The 23519-nt window shown below is 45.9% G+C and overlaps 1 protein-coding gene across 1 annotated transcript in view; it reads right to left on the bottom strand.

Moving 5' to 3' along the window:
* Positions 1–23519, bottom strand: part of LOC130277498 (mucin-5B-like) — a 139772-nt gene that overhangs the window by 90242 nt on the left and 26011 nt on the right. Inside the window, exons 3-5 of the mRNA XM_056528173.1 lie at positions 21907–21969; positions 16914–16954; positions 874–1002 (exon numbers count right to left, since the gene is read on the bottom strand). Coding sequence (XP_056384148.1) covers positions 874–1002; positions 16914–16937 — 153 coding nt within the window. The 5' untranslated portion in view covers positions 16938–16954; positions 21907–21969. The remainder of the gene's footprint in view (positions 1–873; positions 1003–16913; positions 16955–21906; positions 21970–23519) is intronic.

The raw sequence follows: 23519 nt of genomic DNA, 5'->3' as shown, positions 1-23519 counted from the left end.
GATTTTGAGTTGCGATCTACTGATTTTGGCAATACACATGATATAGAAGGGATTTATGAAGGGCACCTTTTTTAAAAAGGCGCAAAAAAGGCGCAAAAAAGGCGCAAAGCCACAGAAAAGTCTCTAAAACTACACCATCCCATACCTGGCATAGCTTTTTAGTGTATGTGAAGAGAGAAATTTCAGAAAATGTGACCTGCACAAAATGTATCAAATGCTCGGTGAACATTTAATAAATTTGCTGCTCCTACACATTATCAGCACACACAAAAAAGGTGTAAAAAATGCATCACTTACACCTACAATGATAAATGTGGGCCTGTGTCTTTTTTTTTTTTTTTTTTACCAGATATTTTCTACAATATATATTCTACAATAAACTCTAAATGACAATGGGAGAGATTTATCAAAACCTGTGCTGAGGAAAAGTTGCACAGTTGCCCATAGCAACCAATCAGATCACTTCTTTCATTTTGCAGAGGCCTTGGTAAAAATGAAAGAAGCGATCTGATTGGTTGCTATGGGCAACTGGACAACTTTTCATCTGCACAGGTTTTGATAAATCTCCCCCAATATCTTTATTTGGAATTTGGGAGTACTGTCAGCATTTTATTGAATAAAACAAAACTGTTCATTTTACGCAAGCGCATACCTATGAATAGCTAAACCATAAAAACGTATAATTTAGCAGGTGTCTCTTTTTCCTCAAGCGGTGTATAATCATTATTTAAAAGTGAAAAAAACTTATGTGGCAGACAGGATCTGCGACATAATTATTAGATGCTATTCCTGGTCTGTGAAAAACGTTGATTTAAAATTTGAGTTGTATTTTATTAAAGAATTAACATATAATAATGTAAAAATGATACAAACCGGTTCACATGTTTTATTGCAGGAAATTGGTACACATATCACTATATTCAGCTTTGTTATGCTGTTGAGAAATGATGTGCAAATACACTGTGTGCAGCTACCAGGAGAAGAAGGCACTAAGGAGCCAGGCTGTGTAGGGAAGATATAATAGATTAGACAAAAAGAAAAAAGATGCATGTAATACACTACCATATAATACCATTACTACAGTTTGTCTTTAAATGGAGTATTCTGGTAAAGTAAAAATAAATAAAAGTGATACTTACCTATCCCCCACAGCTCCTATTGTAGCTCCCTTTAGTTCACCACTGTTTCTCCCTGCTGCTGATATGAGATGACCTTCCTCTTATGGACATGACTGAACATTAAATACTAATCATCTCTTGTGAAGTCTAACATTTAAAGGAGACCTTTCATCGCCTTCATGCATGCTTGTCTTAAAGGGGTTATCCACCATAAGGTGATTTTAATACATACCTGGCAGACAGCAATCGACATGCTTAGGAAGGATCTGTGCTTGTATTGGGGCTAGATGGCTAAATGAGTCCACCAAAACGTTGCGGCCAGCTTTTGTGAACTGGCATTTCCTGATTGAGTTTTTCTTTTACCTTCAAATCCCATAATTCCATTTTCCTCCCTCCTACACATCAACCACCCCACCCATTGAAACATAAATGAGCTGCATCCATTCAAAAGACCTGTGTTTTTCAATCAGGGTGCCTACAGCTGTTACATTAGTTGCAGATTGATCTCTCTCCCACCAAGCAATCCCTCCACCCATTGAAGCAGACAGGCTCCCTGTTGTCAGCTGACTAGTGAGTCAGTCTCGGCCGCATTGCAACCTGGGAAAAATCTGAGACAACAGTCATTTTGTATGCTGTTAAAAATAAATATTGGGGTGAAAAGCACAGAAGAATTGTGAGAAAACCATCACACAGGTACAGACACTATATTATGACCTACACTAACTTTACAGCCCCTGTAGCATAGTCAAATAAAAAAAAATCATGGATTACCCCTTTAAGGGCAGTCCACAACATCTTCTGCCCACCCCAACAGACCTAATCGATCAAACTCTTTTTATACCCAAACAAAATAATCATTATTTATCAATCAGGTCTGGTGGGACGGGCAGGAGATGTCAGGGACCGCCCTAATGACTTATGGTTTCTGAAGCGTGCCATGAAGAAGTATTTTTTTGCCTGGAGAACCCCTTGAAAGGGAATCTGTCATTACTTTTATGCTGCCTAAACCACATGTCATTAGGGTGTTCACCCATTTTTCTGCCTTGTTTACTGGCCTTGATTGTTAGATCTCTTCTTACACCCAAACAGGTATAATCAGGATCTATCAATCAAGGCAGGTAAGACTTCTGGTTTAGGCAACATGAAAAAGTGATGACAGGTTCTCTTTCAAAGAATTTTTCTGGCAAAACAAAAAATTCTTAATTGCTGGCAGTCTTGTAGGTATAAAAAAAACAGCTAATCTCCCCTATCCTGCTTCTCCCGTGCTGAATTTTCCTGTTCCTCTAGGCTTCTTCTTGAGTGTGTCATTGTGCCCATATGGGAACCTCCCTGCTCAGCCAATCCCTGCCTGAGGCAGGACACCGACCTAGGCACTGATTAGCTTAAGGGGGCAGTTTCTGCATGGTCACAATGTCACAGGAACCTGGAAGAAAACTACAGAATTGGGAAATTTGGAGGGTCGGCAGAGCAGTGGGAAGTGGGCCAGGTTAGGATGCAGTGTTTGTTATTTTTACATGACACCTAGCCATGGATAATTTTTTTGTCAGACATACAGCTGTGCATTCATCTCTGTGATCAGTGCAGGGAGGAAACAGGATGCTGAACTGCTATGGACCATGGAAGAAGACAGAGGGAGCAGTTGTGAAAAAAGAAATTGGAAACAGTCTGTCAGAAAGAGGACTTTGGTAAACAGTAAGTAGTGTGCTAGAAAAGAGAGGGCCATGGGATGCAGATTCTAAGAGAAGAAGGAAGGGTGAGAGGGGTGTAATTGGATCAGTCTTTGTAAGAAATGGGCCCATGGCAGTAGAGAGGAAGGGGGCATGGACAGTAGTCTGTGTGAGACTGTGTGGGCCATGGGGAACATGGGAGAATTCTCAGAGGAGGGGTTTATGGAAATTCTGTTATAGAGGGGGGCCAATTAGTGTGCGTAACAGAGAAGGCATGTAGAGAAAGTGGAACCAAGGGAAACAGAAATGAAAACCATATGGAGCAGTCTGTGTAACAGAGGTGACATTATTTTTTTCCTAGGGCTCTGTTAATCTAGTATTGTTTAGGAAAACAGTACTGTCCACAGGGAACTATATTGTGGTAGTAAGTCTACAGATGAGCGAATTTTAGAAAGATTCGATTCGGCCCATTCGCCAAATTTTCCGAAAAAAATCACTATTAAAAACGGCTATTTCTGGCCTACAGAGAGCCTCAATAGGGGTGTAGAACACTTTGCCTTGCTCTAACACTCATAGGGTGCATGCTGGGTTAGTGAAATTATACTGTTATTCAGTATGACATGCAGATTACAGGCACCGCTATTAGAATCACTGCCGCAGAGCATCTGGATGTGGCAGCAGGGAGACCATATGGCGTCAAAATTGAAGAGAATAAAAATAATTTTTATATACTTTTTATTTAATTTGATATTATTTACATTTTTTGAGTACCCATTCTGGTGAACATCGAACTGGCGGTCCTCTGCCAGGCGATATACCACCTGTTCCAGCCCCTGCCTCTCAGCGTTCCCCTGACTGTGAAAGTGTGAATGTTTCATTTAATCAGTTATGGTTCATTGTTATTGCTCTATCGATTTTTTGAAATTTAAATATAAGATTTAATAATAACTATAGGGTCTCACAATCCCTAAGATAAAAAGATGAGTTTTCAAATTTAAATTGAAGATTTATGGTAACTAGTGCTACCATAAAAATGTTTAGGTAATGTCCTAGCAGCATGAGGAGACCATATAGTGGCTGAATGACACAGTCTGGAGTTGGCGGCAGCATAAGGAGACCATAGGGTCTCACAATCCCCTAGATAAAAAGTTGAATTATCAAATTTAAATTGAAGATTTATGGGAACTATTGCTACCATAAAAATGTTTAGGTAATGTCCCAGCAGCATGAGGAGACCCTATAGTGGCTGAATGACACATCCTTGAGCTGGCAGCAGCATGAGGAGACAATATCGTGGCTGATTGACAAGGCCTGGAGTTGGCGGCAGCATGAGGAGGAGATCATAGGGCTTCACAATCCCTAAAATCAAAATATGAATTGTCAAATTTAAATTGAAGATTTATGGTAGCTAGTGCTACCATAAATTTTTTTTTAGGGACTGTATTTTTCGCTCCATAAGACGCACCTGACCATAAGACGCACCTAGGTTTTAGAGGAGGAGAACAAGAGAAAAAATATTATATGCATTATGGGTCAGGGGCACATGTCAGGGGGGCATTATAGATCAGGAGCACATGTCAGGGGGGCATTATAGATCAGGAGCACATGTCAGGGGGGCATTATAGGTCGGGGGCACATGTCAGGGGGGCATTATAGGTCAGGAGCACGTTTCCCCACATTAGGTTGGCAGTATAGATCCCCCACATTAGGTTGGCAGTATGTTCCCCCACATTAGGTTGCATTTCCCCCCAATTAAGTTGGCAGTATGTTCCCCCACATTAGGTAAGCAGTATGTTCCCCCACATTAGGTTGCAGTTCCCCCCCATTAGGTAGGCAGTATGTTCCCCCACTTTATGTAGGCAGTATAGTTTCCCCACATTAGGTGCAGTATAGTTCCCCCACATTAGGTTGGCAGTATGTTCCCCCACATTAGGTTGCAGTTCCCCCCCATTAAGTTGGCAGCATGTTCCCCCACATTAGGTTAGCAGTATAGTTCCCCTGCTCATTGCTCCCCCCCTCCCCCTACTTTTTCTATTTTTCATATTTCCTTACCTGGCTGTGCTCGGCAGGCTCAGGTAATGCGGCAGGTCTTGTGGGCTGTGTGGATAATATGACGAGTGACGTCTCCTGCGGCTCCTCTGCGCGGCGTCTGGGACGTCACTCCTCATTTCCTGCAGTCGCGGACACAGAATGCTTCAAGACACAGTTTTCTTGACGACACCGGCGCTGCAGGAATGAGGAGTGACGTCCCTAACGCCGCGTAGAAGACTCGGCAGGCGACGTCACTTGTCAAATTATCCACACAGCCCACAAGAGCCACCTCATTACCTGAGCCTGCCAAGCGTGGCCAGGTAAGGAAATATGAAACATAGAAAAAGCAGAAGCGCCCGGGACCGCCGCTGGTCACTTTAAAACAGTTGCCCCCCTCCATACTCAGCAGCCAGCAGGGGCCCCCCTGGGGGATGGGGGAATAGGCAATTACTTGGTTTGACCCCCAACCCCGCCCCCCTAACACTGGCCCACTCCATCCTGCCGGGCATAAGACGCACAGACATTTCCTTCCCACTTTTGGGGGAGAAAAAGTTAATCTTATGGAGCGAAAAATATGGTAATGTCCCAGCAGCATGAGGAGACTATATAGTGGCTGAATGACACAGCCTGGAGGTGGCAGAAGCATGAGGAGACCATATAGTGGCTGAATAACACAGCCTGTAGTTGGCGGCAGTATGAGGAGACCATATGGTGGCTGAATGACACAGCCTGGAGTTGGCGGCAGCAAGAGCAGACCAAATAGTGACTGAATGACACAACCTAGAGTTGGCGACAGCATGAGGATACAATAGGGCTGCACAATCCCAAAGATTAAAAGATGAATTTTCAATTTTAAAGTGAAGTTTTATGGTAGCTAGTGCTACCTGAAAATGTTTTAATTAAAGGTTATTGGGGTATTCCAGGCAAAAACTTTTTTTTATATATCAACTGGCTCCGGAAAGTTAAACAGATTTGTAAATTACTTCTATTAAAAAATCTTAATCCTTCCAATAGTTATTAGCTTCTGAAGTTGAGTTGCTGTTTTCTGTCTAACTGCTTTCTGATGACTCACGTCCCAGGAGCTGTCCAGCTCCTATGGGGATATTCTCCCATCATGCAAGGGATATTCTCCCATCATGCACAGCTCCTGTGACGTGACATTATCATTGAGCAGTTAGACAGAAAACTTCAGAAGCTAATAACTATTGCAAGGATTAAGATTTTTTAATAGAAGTAATTTACAAATCTGTTTTACTTTCCGGAGCCAGTTGATGTTTAATGTACAAGCAGCATGAGGAGACCATATAGTGGCTGAATTACACAGCCTGGAGTTTGCAGCAGCATGAGGAGATGATGCAGATGATCAATCTACTCTAATGCATCAGGCATTGGTGGGTAAAAATCCTGGCTGATCCATGCCTGATTTATCTTCACAAAGGTCAGTCTCTCCACATTTTTCATGGACAGACAGTCGTGGGTGACTGTGGCTCCCACCGCACTAAACACCCACTCAGATGGCACACTACTAGCCGGGCAGGATAGCTTTTCCAGGGAATACTCTGCTAGTTGTGGCCACAAATCAAGTTTGGCTGCCCAGAAGTCCAGCAGATCTTCAAGGTGTGTTGGCATGGGCATGTTAAGGTATGCCACCACCTGCTGGTTCAGGTCCTGCTCCATGTCTACCTGCTGCTGATGAGTTGCTTCACTATGCGGGTGAAGAAAGGTATTCATCAGCGACTGTAGACTCAGGCTGCTCCTGATGGAGCTGGTACTGCTCCTGCCACCCCACCCCTCCCAAGCAGCCATGGCAGTGGAAAGTGAGCGCAGAGGGCCCCCGAGCCAGACCTGCGAGAGGATGGACGATGGTGCCGATAGGCATCAGCCAACTGACTACGTAGGATTTCTCTGTAGTAGGTCAGTTTGTCCTCCCTCTCAGTGGGTGTAAAAAAGGTCCCCATTTTGTGCCGGAAGCGAGGGTCCAATAAGGTGGAGAGACAGAAGTCATCCCGCTGCCGAATGGTGACAATTGGGCGGTCACTACGCAAGCAACTGAGTATGCATCGTGCCATTTATGCAAGTGACTAGGAGGGACTCCCTGCCTCCATCTCCACTGCATACTGCCACGGTGTGTCTGAGTTCTCTGTCTCACCTTCCTCATAACCCTCTAGCTCCTCTAGTTGATTATGCTCCTCCTCTCCTGTCAGATGACTAGAAAAACCACCCATTTCACGAAACCTAAACTGTGTTGCATTGTGCCCCTCCCCCTCCTCCTCCAGTTCAGCCCCCAAAGGGCTCATGTGGCCGTGATATGTAGGCACCACATCTCCAGTGCCCTGACCAGCCATCGTTTCAACACGTGTTGTAGGAAATGATGCAGAGGAATGACATCATTCATCCGTAATCCTGGCGACTGACTAATAATGTGGCTTCCTTAAAGAGCCTTAGCAAACCTTTGCAGGTGTCATGTATGAACTGTCATTGGTTGACATTGAAGTTACACAGGGGAGTCCCCCTATCCTCTTGGATCATCAAGAAATCGGTGATGGATTTTCTCTGTTCGTACAGTTGATCCAACATATGGAGGGTGGAATTCCAACGTGTGGCAACGTCGCAAATCAGACTATGTTGGGGGATACCGTTCTGATGCTGCAACTGAAGGAGGGTGTGATTTGCGGTGTACGAGTGGCTAAAGTGCATGCAAAAGTTTCCTTCCCATTGTTAGAATGTCTTCCAAATGGGGAGAACACTTCAGGAACCGCTTGACAACCAGATTGAACACGTGTGCCATGCGCCCTGCATGACTTAGCCTTCCTTGTCACAGAGTAGAACAAGATGTTCTTTCCGTTGTCAGTCATCATGGATCCCATTTCCAGTTTTCGTGGAGTAAGCCATGCTCCCATTTCTTTATGAATGACTTTTAGCAGTTCCTGCCCTATGTGACTCTTTTCACCAAGGCAAACCATGTGAAGAACAGCGTGACACCGCCGTGCCCTGCACACTTGGTATGCTGAAGGGGAACTGAGACTTGTCCGTGCAGTGGAGGCTGAAGACACGGTAGAGGATGAGGAGGCGGAGTCGCACACTGTCACAGGACCAATGGCCTGAGGGCGTGGAGGAAGAAGCGGCATGACCTGTCCAAGTTAATGTTGTGGCTGTGCAGGAACCACATTCACCCAGTGGGCCATAAAGGACATGTATTGTCCCTGACCATAGTTACAGCTCCAGACGTCGGCGCTGCCTTGCACCTTGGTACACACTGACAGGCTCAAGGACTGGTCCACTTTCTCTTGCACAAAATTGTGCAGGACTGGTACTGCCTTCTTCGCAAAGAAATGACAGCTTGGGACTCTCCACCTCGGTTCTGCACAAGCCATCAGTTCTCTTAAAGGTGCAGAGTCCACCACTTCTGCGCCATTGGATGAGTGGGCGCGTACTGTTGTTTCTTGGACATGACTTTGCCGATGGATTGCTGGTGGGATGACTGACTCAAAGTAGGAGGAGCAGGAGCATCTGGAGCGATGGAAGGAGGGTATGACATACAGCTTCCTTCGGCTGAGGTGGTGGAGCCTTGGCTGGCTGAAAGAGGGTGGGATGCAGTAGGCTGGACCACCACATCGGAGCCACAGTTCTCCCAGGCCGCTTTATGGTGGCACAGCATATGTTGATGCAGGGCCGTGATGCCAACATTGGGACCCTGGCCACGCTTCATCTTCTGCCGCCATATATTGCATGTGGCTATGTTAACTTCCTCTGTATGCTTGATGAAAAACTGCCACACCACCGTGTAGCTGATTTTCTTACTAACAATCAGCACTAATTGACTGCTACTGCCGCCATCTCCAAGAATGCCTGTTCCACTACCTCCCGGGAAGGTAGGCTGCCGCGAAGCAGGTGATCTAACCCGGGCACGTTTGGCTCCAGAATTTCCACTTCTGCCACCATGCTGACTGCCAACCATGCTACCACCTTGCTGGCTCGGCTGCTGCCTCACGGGCAATCTGCAACCCTCTTTTCCAGATGATGATGAAGCCCCCTCTGCACCCAGTTCCCAACTGCGATTGGCTTCATCATTATCAAAAATGTCTGCACATCACTGATATCCTCCTCAGGTTCCTCAACAGTGTCTGCTTCAGGACCCTGAATGCTGGCAACACCACCTCCCACGTCATTCTTCTCATCACTACTTGCACACCTTGTGGAGGAAGTGGAGGATGTCTCCTCCACTTCTTGGCTGGGCAGTAGCTGCTTACTGTCCTCTATTAGACCGTCCTCACTGAATAGTGGAGCTGAACCCACAGTATAAGATACTTCTGTAGGGGAGGGAACAGCGTAGGACAGAGGCAATGGGAGGACAGGGACCGCTCCGGCCATGCCAACTGAGGGTTGTGTCTGAGGAACCCACCGACTGTTGACTGGGGGTGTCAGATGCCACTTGTGATGAAGTGGATGACCGTGTTAATCAATCGATGACGGCAGATGGGTTGCTGGTCGAGACACGACTGCGAGCTGAAACCTGGAGCTCAGGTCTCTCGCTGCGACTCCTGCTGCCACTCATACCTAGTCTGCTGTGACCTCTGCCTGCGTCTGATGAATTTAGGCCTCTGCCACTTCTCTGTGCACGTCCTGGCACGTCTCTGCCTGACATTCTTAGTGTGTATATGAGGGGAGTACAATACGCTTCACTACCCATAACAGTATTTGTCTAGAACAGCAGCAGGTGATTACTTTTGGCTGTCCTTTCACAGTATCTAGGCCCTTGAGACTTTAACAGGAACAAAATAGTACACTACTTAGATATACGTATATGCTATTGTTACGCCGAGGAGCGGGGACCCGGAGCGCTCGCTTCTCTCTCGCTACCGCAGCGCTCCGGGCAGCTCCACTGACCCGGTGCGCTGCGATACCGTCTCCAGCCGGGATGCGATTCGCGATGCGGGTAGCGCCCGCTCGCGATGCGCATCCTGGCTCCCGTACCTGACTCGCTCTCCGTCTGTCCTGTCCCGGCGCGCGCGGCCCCGCTCCCTAGGGCGCGCGCGCGCCGGGTCTCTGCGATTTAAAGGCCCACTGCGCCGCTGATTGGCGCAGTGGTTCCAATTAGTGTGTTCACCTGTGCACTCCCTATTTATACCTCACTTCCCCTTCACTCCCTCGCCGGATCTTGTTGCCATTGTGCCAGTGAAAGCGTTTCCTTGTGTGTTCCTAGCCTGTGTTCCAGACCTCCTGCCGTTGCCCCCGACTACGATCCTTGCTGCCTGCCCCGACCTTCTGCTACGTCCGACCTTGCTTCTGTCTACTCCCTTGTACCGCGCCTATCTTCAGCAGTCAGAGAGGTTGAGCCGTTGCTAGTGGATACGACCTGGTCACTACCGCCGCAGCAAGACCATCCCGCTTTGCGGCGGGCTCTGGTGAAAACCAGTAGTGACTTAGAACCGATCCACTAGCACGGTCCACGCCAATCCCTCTCTGGCACAGAGGATCCACTACCTGCCAGCCGGCATCGTGACAGTAGATCCGGCCATGGATCCCGCTGAAGTTCCTCTGCCAGTTGTCGCCGACCTCACCACGGTGGTCGCCCAGCAGTCACAACAGATAGCGCAACAAGGCCAACAGCTGTCTCAACTGACCGTGATGCTACAGCAGCTACTACCACAGCTTCAGCAATCATCTCCTCCGCCAGCTGCTGCACCTCCTCCGCAGCGAGTGGCCGCTTCTGGTCTACGACTATCCTTGCCGGATAAATTTGATGGGGACTCTAAATTCTGCCGTGGCTTTCTTTCCCAATGTTCCCTGCACTTGGAGATGATGTCGGACCAGTTCCCTACTGAAAGGTCTAAGGTGGCTTTCGTAGTCAGCCTTCTGTCTGGAAAAGCTCTGTCATGGGCCACACCGCTCTGGGACCGCAATGACCCCGTCACTGCCTCTATACACTCCTTCTTCTCAGAAATTCGAAGTGTCTTTGAGGAACCTGCCCGAGCCTCTTCTGCTGAGACTGCCCTGTTGAACCTGGTCCAGGGTAATTCTTCCGTTGGCGAGTACGCCGTACAATTCCGTACTCTTGCTTCAGAATTATCCTGGAATAATGAGGCCCTCTGCGCGACCTTTAAAAAAGGCCTATCCAGCAACATTAAAGATGTTCTGGCCGCACGAGAAATCCCTGCTAACCTACATGAACTCATCCATCTTGCCACTCGCATTGACATGCGTTTTTCCGAAAGGCGTCAGGAGCTCCGCCAGGATATGGACTTTGTTCGCACAAGACGTTTTTTCTCCCCGGCTCCTCTCTCCTCTGGTCCCCTGCAATCCGTTCCTGTGCCTCCCGCCGTGGAGGCTATGCAGGTCGACCGGTCTCGCCTGACACCTCAAGAGAGGACACGACGCCGCATGGAGAATCTCTGCCTGTACTGTGCCAGTACCGAACACTTCCTGAAGGATTGTCCTATCCGTCCTCCCCGCCTGGAAAGACGTACGCTGACTCCGCACAAAGGTGAGACAGTCCTTGATGTCTACTCTGCTTCTCCACGTCTTACTGTGCCTGTGCGGATATCTGCCTCTGCCTTCTCCTTCTCTACTATGGCCTTCTTGGATTCCGAATCTGCAGGAAATTTTATTTTGGCCTCTCTCGTCAACAGGTTCAACATCCCAGTGACCAGTCTCGCCAGACCCCTCTACATCAATTGTGTAAACAATGAAAGATTGGACTGTACCATACGTTTCCGCACGGAGCCCCTTCTAATGTGCATCGGACCTCATCACGAGAAGATTGAATTTTTGGTCCTCCCCAATTGCACTTCCGAAATCCTCCTTGGACTACCCTGGCTTCAACTCCATTCCCCAACCCTGGATTGGTCCACTGGGGAGATCAAGAGTTGGGGGCCCTCTTGTTTCAAGGACTGCCTAAAACCGGTTCCCAGTACCCCTTGCCGTGACTCTGTGGTTCCCCCTGTAACCGGTCTCCCTAAGGCCTATATGGACTTTGCGGATGTTTTTTGCTAAAAACAAGCTGAGACTCTACCTCCTCACAGGCCTTATGATTGTCCTATTGACCTCCTCCCGGGCACTACTCCACCCCGGGGCAGAATCTATCCTCTGTCCGCCCCAGAGACTCTTGCTATGTCGGAGTACATCCAGGAAAATTTAAAAAAAGGCTTTATCCGTAAATCCTCCTCTCCTGCCGGAGCCGGATTTTTCTTTGTGTCCAAAAAAGATGGCTCTCTACGTCCTTGCATTGACTACCGCGGTCTTAATAAAATCACGATAAAGAACCGCTACCCCCTACCCCTCATCTCTGAACTCTTTGATCGCCTCCAAGGTGCCCACATCTTTACCAAACTGGACTTAAGAGGTGCTTATAATCTCATCCGCATCAGAGAGGGGGATGAATGGAAAACGGCATTTAACACTAGAGATGGACACTTTGAGTATCTGGTCATGCCCTTTGGCCTGTGCAACGCCCCTGCCGTCTTCCAAGACTTTGTTAATGACATTTTTCGTGATCTCTTATACTCCTGTGTTGTTGTATATCTGGACGATATCCTGATTTTTTCTGCCAATCTAGAAGAACACCGCCAGCATGTCCGTATGGTTCTTCAGAGACTTCGTGACAATCAACTTTATGCCAAGATAGAGAAATGTCTGTTTGAATGCCAATCTCTTCCTTTCCTAGGATACTTGGTCTCTGGCCAGGGACTACAAATGGATCCAGACAAACTCTCTGCCGTCTTAGATTGGCCACGCCCCTCCGGACTCCGTGCTATCCAACGTTTTTTGGGGTTCGCCAATTATTACAGGCAATTTATTCCACATTTTTCTACCGTTGTGGCCCCTATCGTGGCTTTAACCAAAAAAAATGCCAATCCCAAGTCTTGGCCTCCTCTAGCGGAAGACGCCTTTAAACGGCTCAAGTCTGCCTTTTCTTCGGCTCCCGTGCTCTCCAGACCTGACCCATCTAAACCCTTCCTATTGGAGGTTGATGCCTCCTCTGTAGGAGCTGGAGCGGTCCTTCTACAAAAAAATTCTTCCGGGCATGCTGTTACTTGTGGTTTTTTTTCTAGGACCTTCTCTCCGGCGGAGAGGAACTACTCCATCGGGGATCGAGAGCTTCTAGCCATTAAATTAGCACTTGAGGAATGGAGGCATCTGCTGGAGGGATCAAGATTTCCTGTTATTATTTACACCGATCACAAGAACCTCTCCTATCTCCAGTCTGCCCAACGGCTGAATCCTCGCCAGGCCAGGTGGTCTCTGTTCTTTGCCCGATTTAATTTTGAAATTCACTTTCGGCCTGCCAATAAGAACATTAGGGCCGATGCTCTCTCTCGTTCCTCGGATGCCTCGGAAGTTGAACTCTTTCCGCAACACATCATTCCTCCTGACTGCCTGATCTCCACTTCTCCAGCCTCCATCAGGCAAACTCCTCCAGGAAAGACCTTCGTCTCTCCACGCCAACGCCTCGGAATCCTCAAATGGGGTCACTCCTCCCATCTCGCAGGTCATACAGGCATCAAGAAATCTGTGCAACTCATCTCTCGCTTCTATTGGTGGCCGACTCTGGAGACGGATGTCGTGGACTTTGTGCGAGCCTGCACTGTCTGTGCTCGGGATAAGACTCCTCGCCAGAAGCCCGCTGGTTTTCTTCATCCTCTGCCTGTCCCCGAACAGCCTTGGTCTCTGATTGGTATGGATTTTATTACAGACCTACCCCCATCCCGTGGCAACACTGTTGTTTGGGTGGTCGTTGATCGATTCTCCAAGATGGCACATTTCATCCCTCTTCCTGGTCTTCCTTCAGCGCCTCAGTTGGCTAAACAATTTTTTGTACACATTTTTCGTCTTCACGGGTTGCCCACACAGATAGTCTCGGATAGAGGCGTCCAATTCGTGTCAAAATTCTGGAGGGCTCTCTGTAAACAACTCAAGATTAAATTAAACTTTTCTTCTGCATATCATCCTCAATCCAATGGACAAGTAGAAAGAATTAACCAGGTCTTGGGTGATTATTTACGACATTTTGTTTCCTCCCGCCAGGATGATTGGGCAGATCTTCTACCATGGGCCGAATTCTCGTATAACTTTAGAGTCTCTGAATCTTCCTCCAAATCCCCATTTTTCGTGGTGTACGGCCGTCACCCTCTTCCCCCCCTCCCTTCTCCCTTGCCCTCTGGTTTGCCCGCTGTAGATGAAGTGACTCGTGATCTTTCCACCATATGGAAAGAGACCCAAGATTCTCTTTTACAGGCTTCATCTCGCATGAAAAAGTTTGCCGATAAGAAAAGAAGAGCTCCCCCCATTTTTGCTCCCGGAGACAAGGTACGGCTCTCCGCTAAATATGTCCGCTTTCGTGTCCCCAGTTAGAAACTGGGTCCACGCTATCTTGGTCCCTTCAAAGTCTTGTGCCAAATTAATCCTGTCTCTTACAAACTTCTTCTTCCTCCTTCTCTCCGTATTCCTAATGCCTTTCATGTCTCTCTTCTTAAACCACTCATCATCAACCGTTTCTCTCCTAAATTAGTTTCTCCCACTCCTGTCTCCGGTTCTTCTGACGTCTTCTCAGTGAAAGAGATACTGGCCTCCAAGACGGTCAGAGGAAAAAAGTTCTTTTTGGTGGATTGGGAGGGCTGTGGACCTGAAGAGAGATCCTGGGAACCTGAGGACAACATCCTAGACAAAAGTCTGCTCCTCAGGTTCTCAGGCTCTAAGAAGAGGGGGAGACCCAAGGGGGGGGGTACTGTTACGCCGAGCGCTCCGGGTCCCCGCTCCTCCCCGGAGCGCTCGCTTCTCTCTCGCTACCGCAGCGCTCCGGGCAGCTCCACTGACCCGGTGCGCTGCGATACCGTCTCCAGCCGGGATGCGATTCGCGATGCGGGTAGCGCCCGCTCGCGATGCGCATCCCGGCTCCCGTACCTGACTCGCTCTCCGTCTGTCCTGTCCCGGCGCGCGCGGCCCCGCTCCCTAGGGCGCGCGCGCCGGGTCTCTGCGATTTAAAGGGCCACTGCGCCGCTGATTGGCGCAGTGGTTCCAATTAGTGTGTTCACCTGTGCACTCCCTATTTATACCTCACTTCCCCTTCACTCCCTCGCCGGATCTTGTTGCCATTGTGCCAGTGAAAGCGTTTCCTTGTGTGTTCCTAGCCTGTGTTCCAGACCTCCTGCCGTTGCCCCCGACTACGATCCTTGCTGCCTGCCCCGACCTTCTGCTACGTCCGACCTTGCTTCTGTCTACTCCCTTGTACCGCGCCTATCTTCAGCAGTCAGAGAGGTTGAGCCGTTGCTAGTGGATACGACCTGGTCACTACCGCCGCAGCAAGACCATCCCGCTTTGCGGCGGGCTCTGGTGAAAACCAGTAGTGACTTAGAACCGATCCACTAGCACGGTCCACGCCAATCCCTCTCTGGCACAGAGGATCCACTACCTGCCAGCCGGCATCGTGACAGCTATGCACTTATGAAGGGGAGAAAAATGCGCTACAGTATGCTTAAAAAAGTATTTCTGTACGACACCAGCCAGTGAGTACTTTTGCCTGGCCTTTCACAGTATCTGGGCCCTTGAGACTTTAACAGGGACAAAATAGTACACCACTTAGATGTACGTATGTGGTATGCGCTTATGAGGGCAGAAAAATGCACTACAGTACGCTTAAAAATTATTTGTACAACACCAGCCGGTGAGTACTTTTTCAAGTGCTTTCACAGTATCTAGGCCCTTGAGACTTTATCAGGAAAACAATGGTACAACACTTAGGTGTATGTATGTTGTATTCACTTTTGAGGGCAGAAAAATGCTCTACAGTATGATAAAAAAAAAAATTGTGCACAACACCAGCAGTAGACACCAGTGCTGCAGCACACAATCGCTGTGTACTACAGCCAAAATTGCAATCTTAATCTCACTCCCTTGCCTATCAGTGCTTCTAGGCAGGATTTGTGCTTGAGCTGAATCGCTGCTGTTTTTCTGTGCAACACACTGCTCTCTGTAATAGAACGCTGTAGACAGTGACTAGGAGGTGAATCGCTGCTGAAAAAAGCTTTTCTGTGAAACATACACTCCTCTCTGTCCCTCTCTATCTCTTTGCAGGTAAAGGCTGAGGTGACTGGCTGCAATATGGCTGCCGATTATATAGGGCTGTAACATCACAGCGGTGACTGGCTGCTGAAAGGCTGCATCCTGCATGTGATTCAGGGTCATCCCGCCTACCCTTGTTACCACCTTCCCAGGATTCCTTGCCCCATGTCCTCACATGTGGATCTGCCATTTTACATGTCCTGGAGCCTGGACCGCACTAAATGGAGTTTAATGAAGCGATTGGCAAGATAGAATTGTGGCGATATTCACATTTGTTGCGAATGAAAATTTTCATGTAATTCGTAACGAATTCAGCAGATTTGATTCGCTCATCCCTAGTAGTAACCAGAGCCATGACAGCAATGTTTCTAGTTAACATTATTCGGGGGCATTGTGTTAGAAAGCAGGTGCCATAACAGGGGCTGTCTGGGCAACAAGCCAAATAGACAAGTAATGGGTTAAATAAGTCTTCATAGCAGAAAGGACAGGAAAAGGGAATGACTCAGATAAGAGGTCACTGGCAGTAACTGCACTGTAATGATTTATATGGTCTGGATTATCTATGTGTAGTACTGGTATCTACCACTATATGGGGCTCAAATTGATCCCATCTACAATGTCAATATCATGACATATGGAAAAGGGTTGTCATGAACTAATGGAGCTTTTTTCTTTTTTCTTAAAGTCCTTATGGGACAACTTTTTACATAAGCAATGAGGAAGGAATCGAGCTCAAGTGTTTAGAAGGAAACTCCTTTAAAGTGACTTTAATAGGTTACATTCTGTCATAGACAAGTAAAAATGTTTTATATTATTGTAATGTACTGACATTTTCTGTGTAAAACCTGTGTAGTGGAAGAGTGGCGCAGTTGCCCATAGAAGCCAATCAGATCGCTTCTTTAATTTTTCAGAGGCTTTTAAAAAAAAGAAGCAATCTGATCGGTTGCAATGGGTAACTGCACCACCCTTCCTCTACACATGTTTTGATGCCCCCCCCTCTTTATTTTTTCACAATAAGACAGTACTTCTGGAGACTTACCGTGTACAATTTGTTGTCAACCATACATACTCCTTCGGGAGCTAAAAGATAAAGAAGTATGAATTCAGACTTTTTATCTCTAGCTCTCCTTAAATTATATTACAAGTTTAGGACGGTCAAATTTACACTATTCTACACTATTTTTTGCATGACCTTAACGTGTACATCCTAGTGTCTATAGCACTGATATAAAGTAAACTCTACAGTCACCAAAATATAATGACACTGAAAACGATTACCGTATATGCGGGCGTATAAGACGACTGGGTGTATAAGATGACCCCCAACTTTTACAGTTAAAATGTAGAGTTTGGGATATACTCGCCATATAAGACTACCCCTCTACCGCAATGTACAGTTCCTTGTAGTTCCCCCCACATTAGGTCGGCAGCATGTTCCCCCACATTAGGTTGGCAGTATAGTTCCCCCCACATCAGGTAGGCAGTATAGTTCCCCCCACATTAAGTAGGCAGTATAGTTCCCCCCAAATTAGGTAGGCAGTATAGTTCCCCCCCACATTAGGTAGGCAGCATGTTCCCCCACATTAGGTTGCAGTTCCCCCACATTAGGTTGCCAGTTCCCCCACATTAGATTGCCAGCTCCCCAACATTAGGTCGGGAGTTCCAAAATTAGTAGGCAGCTGCCCCACATTAGTAGCAGTTCCCCCCACAATAGTAGGCAGTTTCCCCACAATAGTAGGCAGCTCCACCCACATTTGTAGGCAGCTCCCCTTATAATAGTAGGCAGCTCCCCCCATAATAGTAGGCAGCTCCCCCCATAATAGTAGGCAGCTCCCCCCATAATAGTAGGCATCTCCCCCTATAATAGTAGGCAGCTCCCCCCCATAATAGTAGGCAGCTCCCCCCATAATAGTAGGCAGCTCCGACTATAATAGTAGGCAGCTCCCCCCATAATAGTAGGCAGCTCCCCCCACATTAGGTTGTCAGCTCCACCCCCCCCTTCCCCACAGACATACAGCGTCAGCCTCCAGCCATATAAAGTGTATGGCTGGAGGCTGTATGTCTGTACTGCCCCCACTGTGATCCGGTCACCGCTCCTCCGGCCCAGGGTCACATCTACTGCTATGGCCTATGGACCATAGCAGAAGATGCCAGTACCGGGGGAGCAGTGACCGGAACACTGAAGAAGATAACGTGCCGCCGGTCAGTTACCATTCCCTCGCCAACGCACGTCCTCCTGCGATGATCATGCGGTCCTCCAGGTCCTCCTGCGTCTCTATGGTTGTACGCACGGGACGTCACTGACGTACAACCATAGAGGCGGAGGACCAGGAGGACCGGAGGATCATCGCAGGAGGACGCGCGTTGGCCAGGGAATGGTAAGTGATCGGCGGACATCCTTATGTCCCGTAAAAATTTTTCGGCACACACAGATGTCCGGAATAGGAATACTTCTTTTTATGTGTCCGGCCCGGCTCCCGTTGCGGCTGCAGGCGGGGGCCGGCCATAGCAGGTAAAAACTAATACTGTCTAGTAAAAACCAGGGGGCCTCCAGCTGTTGTGAAACTACAACTCCCAGCATGCACGGACAGCCTTTGCCGGTCCGGGCATGCTGGGATTTGTAGTTTCACAACAGCTGAAGGCCCCCTGGTTTTTAGTATCAGTATTTCGTTTTTACATGCTCTGGCCGGCCCCCGCCTGCAGCCGTACACGGGAGCCGGGCCGGGCAGATAATCATAGGTATTCCTATGCCGGACCCCAGTACCCGGCGTATAAGACGACCCCCGACTTTTCAGAAGAAAATTCGGGGTTAAAAAGTTGTCTTATACGCCGGGATATACGGTACTTCTTCTCCCTGTCTTGTGAGTTATCTAAAGAAATGTAAATGAAATATGTAGTTGTATATTGAAATAAGATTTTTTGTGTCTCGTAGACAGGTTTGAGAAAATAAATTTAGTAATTGAGGATCCAGCATGCATACAGTATAATAATAGTTATTTGTTGAAAAAAACATAAGTAGGCACAGTGAACAGTAGTCAATTACTGATGCATCTATACATTATACAGGAGGATTGCAACGGGTGTCAGAAGTGACAGCCGGGGCAATCTGTCAATTAGTACAGGTACTACTACTCCCATCATGGAACAGTTAAATAAAGAAAAAAGTGAAAAACACACACACACACACTTTATTCAACACGTTATTAAAATACATTACTAATAAAAAGTTTAACAAAACTAATTATAATAAATAAATTGGCCCTCATTTACTATTTAACCTATCAAGAAGCCCTAAGACAATAATATAAATGCAAAAATGTACAAACTTTATTAAGGTGTTTACAAAAAGACACAAACAATCATAAAAACCTTTAAAATGGGAACAGGTACAGGTGGACAAACAGGCATCTCAACTCGGCATATAAGAGAAGAAGACAGTGAGGGAAAACCACAATAAACCTGTCCTACCAGGTATGAATCGCAGGCCAAAATGCTGTATACATATACTAGCTAAAGGATAAATAGCACTGAGACACCTGGATATGGACAGAACAATAGAGGGTACCACTAAAACACTATTCTAGGGTCACACACAGACGGGAGAGATATGTACTCACATGCTGGACACGGTGCAGCATCACCAAGCCAATATCAGTGGAGTGCAAGCAAGGGACAAAGTGCATCAGGCTAACTATCAGCCAAAGCAAAACGCCCATCTGCTGAAATCCCAAAGCACTGGTAGGTAGGATGCAGCACAGTGTCAGTGTGATCTGGGAGAACCCTTACCGAGAGAGGCCGCCACCCTGGTAAGGGATCTCCCAGATCACACTGATACTGTGCTGCATCCTACCTACCAGTGCTTTGGGATTTCAGCAGATGGGCGTTTTGCTTTGGCTGATAGTTAGCCTGATGCACTTTGTCCCTTGCTTGCACTCCACTGATATTGGCTTGGTGATGCAGCACCATGTCCAGCATGTGAGTACATATCTCTCCCGTCTGTGTGTGACCCTAGAATAGTGTTTTAGTGGTACCCTCTATTGTTCTGTCCATATCCAGGTGTGTCAGTGCTATTTATCCTTTAGCTAGTATATTTATACAGCATTTTGGCCTGGGATTCATACCTGCTAGGACAGGTTTATTGTGGTTTTCCCTCACTGTCTTCTTCTCTTATATGCTGAGTTGAGATGCCTGTTTGTCCACCTGTACCTGTTCCCATTTTAAAGGTTTTTATGATTGTTTGTGTCTTTTTGTAAACACCTTGATAAAGTTTGTGCACTTTTGCATTTATATTATTGTCTTAGTGCTTCTTGATAGGTTATCTAGTATTTTGGTATTCGCACTTAGACACTTGTATATGATTATACAATACAGCACCCTTGTATTTTTGGTTTCCTCATTTACTATTGCAAACCAACATGTTTTGTCGGGTTGTGTGCCAGATTCTGGCGCATTGTGCCAGAAATTCTGTCTGCACCAGATTTTGCGCCAGAATTTGCACCAGAATTGAAAAACCCAGACTAAGGGTGGGTTCACCCTACGTTTTCTCCCATACGGGAGCGCATACGGCAGGGGGGAGCTAAAACCTTGCGCTCCCGTATGCCTTCGTATGCGCTCCCGTATGTCATTCATTTCAATGAGCCGGCCGGAGTGAAACGTTCGGTCCGGTCGGCTGATTTTTGCGCCGTATGCGCTTTTACAACCGGACCTCAAACCGTGGTTGACCACAGTTTTAGGTCCGGTTGTAAAAGCGCATACGGCGCAAAAATGAGCCGACCGAACCGAACGTTTCACTCCGGCCGGCTCATTGAAATGAATGACATACGGGAGCGCATACGAAGGCATACGGGAGCGCAAGGTTTTAGCTCCCCCCTGCCGTATGCGCTCCCGTATGGGAGAAAACGTAGTGTGAACCCAGCCTAACTCTCCATTTTGCTATGAAAACCCGAAAAGGGTCGTGGCTGTCTGTAAAAGGGGGCGTGGTCTCCGAAAAGGGGCATGTTCCCGACATTTTCACAAAAAAACAACATATTTACAAAGGTTTCCACATAAAATTTGGTGGATTTCAGCTGAGGAAAACCCTATAGATCAGAGCATGTGTAAAAAAAAAAGCAAAGTGTAGGGAAAGTGGAAAATGTAGGGAAACTAAATCATGAAAAATAAACCATGGAAAATAAACTGTAGGGAATTAAAACCCACAAAGAAACCTATACTCCACTCTTAGTAAATAAGGTCCATATTATTTTTACATTTAAATGGCCGCTTTCAAAATTTTTATTATTGTCAGCTACATTCTTAGTTCCCTGCCGCCCACATAAATTGATCCCTGTTTAAAAATTTATAAAAATTTGTGTGTAAAAAAGATACATTTTTGTTAAATGTATTTATATTTTAATGGTACCCTACGAAATGTTATTAAAAAAGGTATCTCCATCCCTTTTTTGGATTGCTAAAGTCCAAAACAGAATAAAAACCGCTTGCAAAAATGCGAAAGTTAAAATCCATCTTCTATGTGAGAAAAACGCCACGATTTCAGGGAGAAAAACGCCATAGGCTCAACATGCTGTGACTTAGCAAAACCGCAGAGGAGCTGAAAAAAACACCAAAAAAGAAAGAAAAAAACGCTAAAAGGATAAAAAAAAAAGGCCAAACTGAAAAACGCAAAATGGAAAAATAATTTTGCATTTTCTCATTGATTTACAGCCGTTTTGGCTTTATATATATATATATATATATATATATATATATATATATATATATGTGTATATGTATATATATATATATATATATATATATATATATATATAAATATATATATTTATTTTTTATTTTTTATCCTTCTAGTATTTGCAGCTGCACTTGCTGGTTTGGGGGTGCAGTTTAACAATTAAAAAAATTAAAAAAAAATTAAAAAAAATTGTAAAATTTGATTTAAATTTAATTTAGATAAAAAAAAAACATATGAGAACAAGTTGCATCTGTACTCTGATTCAGACTCTGAATCCACCAATAAATGTTTTCTATAATACACTTACTTGTAGATGAAATCTTGGCCACAGTTCTGGTAGTTGCAGTTACCGTAGATGCTGGTTTAGTGGCTGCAGTTGAACAATAATCAGGTAAAGGATCACAGCAATATACACGGATCTCATAGTTATAGCACAAAGGCAGATTCATCTGATCTTTGTTGTTACAGATGAGCCCAGAGCAAAAATCAGCTGCTGTATACTACAGAGAAAGTTGAGTTCTTTTCACTGACAACAGTGCTCTATGCTGAAATATTTTTCCATGCCAGGAACTGTCCGGAGCAGGAGAGGTTAGCTATGGGGATTTGTTCCTACTTTGGCCAGTTCCTGACACCGAAAAAGGTGTCAGCAGAAAGCACTGTGGTCAGACAAAAAAGAAGCGTGAAGTACTGGAAAGATTAGGATTAACCCCTTAAGGACCAGGCCATTTTACACCTTAGGACCAGAGCATTTTTTGCATATCTGACCACTGTCACTTTAAACATTAATAACTCTGGAATGCTTTTACTTATCATTCTGATTCCGAGATTGTTTTTTTGTGATATATTCTACTTTATGTTATTGGTAAAATTTTGTCAATACTTGCAAATTCCAAAATTTGATGAAAAAATTAAAAATTTTGCATTTTTCTAACTTTGAAGCTCTCTGCTTGTAAGAAAAATGGATATTCCAAATAAAAAAATTTTTTTTCACATATACAATATGTCTACTTTATGTTTGCATCATAAAATTGACGTGCTTTTACTTTTGGAAGATACCAGAGGGCTTCAAAGTTCAGCAGCAATTTTCCAATTTTTCACAAAATTTTCAAACTCACTATTTTTCAGGGACCAGTTCAGGTTTGAAGTGGATTTGAAGGGTCTTCATATTAGAAATACCCCACAAATGACCCCATTATAAAAACTGCACCCCCCAAAGTATTCAAAATTACATTCAGTCAGAGTTTTAACCCTTTAGGTGATTCACAGGAATAGCGGCAAAGTGAAGGAGAAAATTCACAATCTTCATTTTTTACACCCGCATGTTCTTGTAGACCCAATTTTTTTATTTTTACAAGGGGTAAAAGGAGAAAATGTATACTTATATTTGTAGCCCAATTTCTCTCAAGGAAGCACATACCTCAAATGTCTATGTAAAGTGTTCGGCGGGCACAGTAGAGGGCTCAGAAGCGAAGGAGCAACAATGTTTTTTGGGGGGCATGTTGCATTTAGGAAGCCCCTATGGTGCCAGAACAGCAAAAAATCCCCACATGGCATACCATTTTGGAAACTAGACCCCTTGGGGAACGTAACAAGGGGTAAAGTGAACCTTAATACCCCACAGGGGTTTCATGACTTTTACATATGTTAAAAAATAAAAAAACATTTTCACTAAAATGTGTGTTTCCTCCCAAATTTCACAGAAAATACCCCCCAAAATTTGTAACCCCATCTCTTCTGAGTATGAAGGTACCCCATAAGTGGACCTGAAGTGCACTACGAGCGAACTACAATGCTCAGAAGAGAAGGAGTCATATTTGGCTTTTGGAGAGCAAATTTTGCTTGGGGGGGCATGTTGCATTTAGGAAGCCCCTATGGTGCCAGGACCGCAAAATAACCCCGACATGGCATACCATTTTGGAA

The sequence above is a fragment of the Hyla sarda genome, chromosome 6 (genome assembly GCF_029499605.1).
Source record: "Hyla sarda isolate aHylSar1 chromosome 6, aHylSar1.hap1, whole genome shotgun sequence".
NCBI lineage: Eukaryota > Metazoa > Chordata > Amphibia > Anura > Hylidae > Hyla > Hyla sarda.
This window is presented reverse-complemented; position numbering and strand designations above follow the sequence as displayed.